The 7,500-nt window shown below is 41.0% G+C and overlaps 1 protein-coding gene across 1 annotated transcript in view; it reads right to left on the bottom strand.

Moving 5' to 3' along the window:
- Positions 1 to 2,120: 2,120 nt before the first annotated feature.
- RpLP0 (ribosomal protein LP0) overlaps positions 2,121 to 7,500 on the bottom strand; it is a 6,528-nt gene continuing 1,148 nt past the window's right edge. The window contains exons 2-6 of the mRNA XM_027382424.2: positions 6,527 to 6,799; positions 5,870 to 6,104; positions 5,029 to 5,214; positions 2,420 to 2,578; positions 2,121 to 2,302 (exon numbers count right to left, since the gene is read on the bottom strand). Of these exons, the coding sequence (XP_027238225.1) occupies positions 2,162 to 2,302; positions 2,420 to 2,578; positions 5,029 to 5,214; positions 5,870 to 6,104; positions 6,527 to 6,756 (951 nt within the window). The 5' untranslated portion in view covers positions 6,757 to 6,799 and the 3' untranslated portion in view covers positions 2,121 to 2,161. The remainder of the gene's footprint in view (positions 2,303 to 2,419; positions 2,579 to 5,028; positions 5,215 to 5,869; positions 6,105 to 6,526; positions 6,800 to 7,500) is intronic.

Genomic DNA, 7,500 nt, shown 5'->3' with positions numbered 1-7,500 from the left:
AGAATTTGAAGTCCATGTGGGGAAGTGTGTATGTATAGAAGAGGGTGTAGGAACATCTTGGGGAGGAGGGGGAGGGGCAAAGCAAGCTACATTACTGCAGTAAGGAGTATGAGAGAAACCTCGTAGCCAACTCAGATTCAAACTTGTAGGTGGGGGCAGCCTTCATAAAATACATAATGGGGGCTGCCGCAGTTAGTACATGTGCATGATTGTGCAGAGCAGTTTGATCGGTTATGAAAAAGTTTGATACACGGGGGATCAGGCTGTAGAACAGCAGTGTTTGGCATAATATCCAAAACGCCAGCAATTTTGACACTGATGGTCGATCATGGAGGGATTGTCCACCAATGTGTATATATAAAAATAAAAGGGAAGGTCATGCCTAGGGAAAGTAATAGTGGCAATGTTAGTGGGATTCTTACAGTGATCTCTAGGAGGAATTGAGTGGCACTGTTCTGATATCACATCACGGTCCTTAAGCCAGGCGAGTAAGTCTTCTCCATAATCTGACCAATCTTTGGTATCGATAGGGCAGTTTGTTGGGGAGATAAAGACAGTTCAGGTGCAAGTATTAAGGGTTGGAGGAGGTTCTGCAGGAATGGGGCTGTAAGAGAGACCAGTTAGATTTGATAATGCTATAGCTTCAGTTCAAGCTGTAACTGTAACGAGACAGGAACGATCGGGTCGGGTACAGAAAGGGACTCTGCCCACTTGTTTTTGGAAACGTTGAAAGAAGTGGTGCCTGAGTAAGGAGCTGTAAAAGGGGGGTATCATGAAAAATCAGCTCCATTTGGCTGGGTTAGAGTAAGATTTGTAGAGCTGGGGGTGGTAAAAGGACAGGGATGCATGGAAGAGGGAGTATTGTTGATGGGTGTTGTATTTCAGAGGTGGAAAATAAGGCTGTAAGGTAGTAATAATGGAGAATTGGGGGATTGATGAAGAAGGTTGTGGAGGTAGAGGTGATGAAGTTGAGGAAGTTGGGAGAGTAGGAGTCTCCTGGAGGTTGAGTCTCAACTTTAGTAAATAATGTAGGTATTGAGGGGGTGGGTAGTAGATGCAGTGTTCAGTTGTGGTCAAAGGAGAGCCTGGGGTCAAGGAGCTGGGAGAGTGAATTGGTGGGGCTATTTGATAAAGGGGCAAGCCTCATTGCCCTTAAGGGTACTACCTCATCTTTACTGGCCATGGGAAGTCTTGACTAGGTGGGGGGGGTTAACTTGCCGTCAGAGTCGGTGGGCATTTAGGTACAAGCTTTTGCATTATTTCCACTGATAAAGTGTGGAATGTACTATATGCTAGGATCAAATTCCTGCCAGCCATGACCAGGATTGCATTGCAGAAAATTTAATACAACAAAAAAGGAGAAACAACCAAATGTTACCTATTACTACACTAAGTTATGGACTACATAGAGATGATATAGAGAGAGTGCAAGGAAAGCAGTATCACCACTTGGATGAAGCAATCGTATGACAAATATGGACTGTGGAAAATGACAAACTAAAAATACTTCCGCAGAAAGGGAAAATACAAGCCACATTCAATAAGAGGGGCCACTTAGGTCTAATGCCCAAATCCAAGAGGTTAACAAGGAAAAGTATGTTGGCTCAGATTCCATTTCATGCCATAGTAACCTTAACCCCTTGCCGATGGGGTGGCATGTACATACATACCATGGCTGTCGTGGACCGAAAAACGGGTGGCATCATGTCATGCCCATTCCCGCGCCACTGGCTCGTCGGATAGAAGCGGCTTCATTTATATGGTAAAGATTTTAGGCAATGGCACCTATAATGGAGGTAAACCTTCAAATCTTTTTTTATAAATTATAGCAAAATAAACGCTTTTAGGTGCTAAATGTCGCTCACAAACTACCGATCGAGCCGGGCGCAAACAGGGGAAATTGCCGATGCACACCAACATACGTCCACTTGCCAAACATTTTTACCCATCGGCATTGGGTTAAGCATATTGGCAATAAGTGACAAATTTGATGTTTAATGATGCTAATAATTATTCTTTCAATTGTGTTAGTGTTGGTGCATACATTTATTCATTCTACATTTATTATAAAAAAAAAATCAGTATACCAATACTTGGTGAAAGTGGTTAAAATGAAAGTCTTTCCTTCCAGCTTTGTTTATTGACCAATTTTCTGGAATGCTTAGTCAAACAGACCGAAGCCCATGTCATCATCAGACTCCTCCTCAGGTTCTTCCTCCTTCTTGGCTTCCTCCTTTGGTGCGGCAGCAGCGGCAGCAGCTGGAGCAGCAGCAGCAGCGGCAGCAGCAAACTTGCTTGGATCCTGATGAAAGTAAAAGTAAAAATTTTGACTTCCTTCTAGGATACTGTAAACAAATTAAAATTCCTAAATTGATAAACTTGTCCATCAAACTGTTAACAAAAAATTAAGGTTACTTACAGCCAAGAACTCCTTCAGGGTTGCAGCCTCCTTGAAGTTGATGTCAGTAGCTGCAGCAATGGCCAGCAAGTTCTTGAAGCCATTGACAATGGAGTGAGGAACAGAGGCAATGGTGGGGAAACCAATTGCCAGGGACACTGAAGCAACATTAGCCAGACCCTGGAAACAAGTTATGTACATTAAAACTCCAATTACATTTTCATATAAGCTAACTACACTAACAATAAAATTTAGTGCAAAAATCTTAAGTCTTGTTCCTGAGGACAACCTTGGATACAAATATGAATTGCATTAATCAGCTGAAACAGAAAAAATTAGAATGCTTATTACTAGCACAAAAAATACCAATTGCTGCACCGACTACTAGAAATATCCTGGTACCCTGCCTTTGCAACAATTTACTAAGCAGATAATTTCCCTTGTAAGTGTCACTTTACATGAGCAAAAACAAAACTGGCTGCTTCCTCCTATTAGAACCGCACAAACTTTTAGAAATGTCAATAGAGATCAACATTCCCAGAAATAATTCAACTCGTACTCCGTGACACTGCCTGAAGTTTCAACTGCCAGAGGCAGCTACAGAAGAAGCAAATACAATAAAACCTTTGTCTATATAAATAGTAAAAAATAATACATGAAACGGATGAAATGCAATATTGTCCAAATGAAAGTTATGGGGTGGTTTGTAGGGGTGAAGATAAATGACATAACCAATTTACAATGTTCATTTACACGAGGAAAACTAGAAAATAGCCAACTAGCTTTTAAGAGGCTATGCTCAAATGAGCCAGCTTGGATGAACTGTTAAGAATGAAAGCCTTTCAATTAAGCACTACTGGACAAGGTTATACAAACTATCATTCCTTTCACTTCCCCAAGCATTGAGCCCAATGCAAATTGTGGCAAAATTTGGAATAGTCGAGATGACAAATCTCTTGAGCATCTGCACAATAAGGGGGCATGATTTGGAGGCATTTCCCTTTGCTTATAACCTATTCATAAACAAAGACAGCGGTCTTGACATAAAAAGGTGAGCCCTACATCCAGGACTATTAGTGTCATGACTTCATGACAAAACAAGTGATGTCATTTTCCAGCCACCCCCATGCAACCTTTCCTCACACGCAGAAATGGACACCCACGTCCAGGAGAGAGATCATGGGAAACCTTAGTCTCCGCAAGGTACTGGGGTTACAGTCATGTCGACCACCCAGTGCCATCTTATAGAGTGAAAGAAATGGAACAAGAAACAGATTAAGCTGCAACAGTCTCATTTACTGCAAAATGACAAGTGTCTGTTGCCTATCACCGCTCAGAAACCGAGTCCACAACACCCTCAAATAGCCAGAGTTTTAAGGTCTTATTTTTTATAACTTGGCATAAATATATGGGAAAAAATAGAAGGTTGGAAAAGTTAGGGTAGGATAGGTTAGGCTTTTGGGTTTGCATGATACCCCGGTTTGGGGACTTATTCTCTGGAGGATGCATCCCTTTCAGTAACAATTACCAACCAATTACACATTGAGACTGCATTTTAACCCAGTAACAACGAGTGTCCCACATAGGAGACGCCCAAAAAAAATAAACATTGCCGGGCGTCCCATCAGTGTGACACTGTATCAGGGCTCATGCTCCGATGCAGCAGCAGTCCGCGGCCAGCGCGCGGGCAGAGTTCGGGCTAGCCCCGTGCGCCGATTTTGTAGCCGCCCAGAAACTTATTTTTGGCTTCAAATATACTGGCGGTAATGGGTTACCTGTCATCAAAGGCATAATCTACAATGTACTCCCATGGCAAAACAATGGGCATAAAAATGGTGTTTAATACAGCAAGCACGCTGGTCCTGGCAGTAGGTACATGCTGCTATAGATACCATCAAAAAATGAGGATGTATGACACTAAAGTACCCAACATGAGTGGGTTAACTCCTTGGACCTGGATGACATTGCAGACATCAAGGAAAAACTTGAGCAGCTGCCCGGGTGATGCAAACTGCCATCATGAGCAAAGGCCAGGGTGACGGAAAAGAATTGCCATGAGTGCACAAACTCTCTCCGAGTGTGATTTGACTCATTTGGCACTTAGAAGGGGGCTTTAGCATCATTCCCATCGATAAACAAATGTGGAATGTAACATGTGTAAGCAGTGACTGGAAGTGCACCAGCTCTAGGGAGGACACTACTTCCATGCTGCGCACAGTATTCCTGGCCACTAACCACTAGCGCAGGCTATAATACATAAAACTGAAAATTATGAAAAAAACGAGACGTGATACTAATATCCAAATATTTCTTATTTTTCTTGCAAGGAGTTATTTACTACATAGAGATGATATGGAGTCTGCGCAAGGAAAATAATTACCATCTGGATAAAGCAAATCCAAAGACAAATTGGACATTGGAAAATAGCGATAGAGCTACGAAATTTACGCAAAAACTTTTCAGCTCCGAGATTTCCGTCATGCAACCGAATCCAAAGGGTTACAATGGGAGGCTGATCCTCAAGTACTAGCACCAATTTATATTTTTCCACTGGATATAGCCTAAAAAAAAAAAAAAAATCTTGGGAAGACTTAATATAAAATAAAGTGAAATTTATTTGTAATCCTCACCCGCTGGAATGTCTTCAACAAGTCCTCATCTGTAATATCCAGAACCTTGGGGGAGAAGACTGTGCCCTGATCGTACACCTGCTGTACCACCAAACCGTACGTGAAGGGAGAGATGTTCAACATGTTAAGGAGAGCTGCCTCGCTGGCACCCACCTTGTCTCCCTCATTCATCAACTGCACGTCATTCTGTGGAAAAGGGTTTCCGATTAAAGCACTGCACAAGAAAACACCCACTGCAGAAACCTTGCAGATATCACTTGCACCATACTAAAATTAAGGTTCCTATAAGTCAATATCATGTCAAATTTTATCTATCTATGCTGCATACTATCCTTACACAATTTCAAGTTATCTTAAGGAAAGCAATCTCTAGAATATGCCAAAAATTAGGTACTATCAAATGCAAAGAAAACCACCAAACCCATCACTCTTACAAAAATACTAAGTAGCCCCTTTAAGAGAAATTAATCAAAAGACTACTGTTCTAGTATTAATATTCTAGTTCATTATGAAACTCAATGGGTTGTATTAGAATAAACTCAAATTATAATTTTCATTCATTTCAAAAATTCTACCAACCTTAATACACAATACAAGTCATTAGTACATTGGCAAATGGTAAATATAATAAGCTAGAAAGAAGTGTTGCAGAACCATCCGCAACTACTCAAAATAAGTACGAGACTCTTGAGCTGCTGCCATACCATTTACCACATACCAAATTCCTTAAAGCACAAACCTAATCCTCATCCAATATCACTTCCTCTTAAGCTTTACATATCATATGCAATATCTCTAGTTATTAAAGAAGAATCAAAACAAGACCATGCCAAATACATACCACGATTTCAATGGTACCCCTGGCAATCTTGGTGGGGATCTGCAAAGCCTGGAAGAAACTAGTCTTCTCAGGACCAAGACCGGTGTTCTGGGCAGGGATGGTGACGGGGCATGGGGCAATGGCACCAGGACGAGCAGGAGCCCTCTTCTTGTTCTGAAGCAGCTTGTCACGAACTTCACACAGATCGTCGTTGGTGAAGACGAAACCAACATTGTTTACAATGTGTGGCAGCAGCCTGCGGGGTATTCAAATTTTGTTTAAAATTTGCATCTAAACAAAACCACACTTATCTAATGGTTGAAACAACTTTTGGTAAATTTCCCAAATATTACTAAAAAAAATTCTTTATATACTTAGATAATGCTAATAAAATATTTCCTAAAAAACAATGAAGAGTATTTTTTCAAATTAAAAAACCTAGGAACATGGGGAAAGCCCCCATATTTTATACAAGGTATGAGAGTTCCATGGCCTATGTTCACATCAAGCTGCTCCTGTATTGCCCAATGACACCGCATGCTATTCAAACAAGTCAATAAAGGCCTCCATAGGTTTCCCATCTAAGTTATCTATTTTTTTTATATATTATATTTCTGCTAGCCTATATATATAAAAAAAAAAAATACATTTTAGAAATTCATTAGGCAATTCACTCACCTCTCCAAAGAAGGGTTGCTTTCCAGATGAGCACGGATGGCCTTGCGCATCATGGTGTTCTTGCCCATGAGGACAACAGCGCAGCCACGCAGGCTCATACGGATCTCCTGCATCTGCTTGGAGCCGACATTGTCAGCACCCACGATGAAGCAACGGCTGTATTCATCCAGAAGCTGGGTGATCTTGGTGAAGTAATTAGCCTTCCATGTTGATTTGTCCACCCTAACCATCTTGAAAGCGTGGCTTAAGGCACCGTTGTACCGGACTTAGGGACTGAAAGAAAAGGGATCTGATTAGAACCTCTTACGGAAAACTAAGAAATAAAGGTTCTATATATATGGGGGGAAGGTTTTGGACAATTCATTCTGCAATATGAAATAATATTTGTTAGAACAGTCTCATACATTAACAACTGCCATCATGATTTAATTAGTAATTTAAACAGGGTACACAAAGTTACCAAGAGTGACACACAGAGATAGCACTGCCATCTTATAGAGCATAAGAAATGAGAGTCAACACAGGTACAGCTGCTGCAGCCTCATATTTAACATGAAATGACAAACTACCCACTGCATATCACCGCTCATCCTTGATGTGGGGTTGTCCCCACATCAAGGAAATAAACAGAAGATAGGAAAGGTTAAGTTTGGTTTTACCGGTTCACATGATACCCTGGTTTTGGTACTTGTTTCTGAAGTGCGTGCCGCTCTCGGCAACAAAAGGGGGGAAAAAAAAAAGCTACGTATATAGAAACCAAATTAACATAGTAAAGACAGGGTCCTAGGCAATACTGCTTAGCAATTGACTGACTACAATAGAAGCAGCAACCATTTCAGGTGATGAAATGCTGTTTTTTTATTTCAGTTATTGTTTGCTATATATCCAAGATACTCTGCACATAGATTTTAATTGAGGTTTAACAATGCAAACCACTCGCTAAAACCACTCGCTAACTCATGTCAAGGCTGAAA

The sequence above is a fragment of the Penaeus vannamei genome, chromosome 16 (genome assembly GCF_042767895.1).
Source record: "Penaeus vannamei isolate JL-2024 chromosome 16, ASM4276789v1, whole genome shotgun sequence".
NCBI classification, from domain to species: domain Eukaryota; kingdom Metazoa; phylum Arthropoda; class Malacostraca; order Decapoda; family Penaeidae; genus Penaeus; species Penaeus vannamei.
The sequence above is the reverse complement of the archived record's forward strand: the minus strand, read 5'-3'. Positions and strand labels throughout refer to the sequence as shown.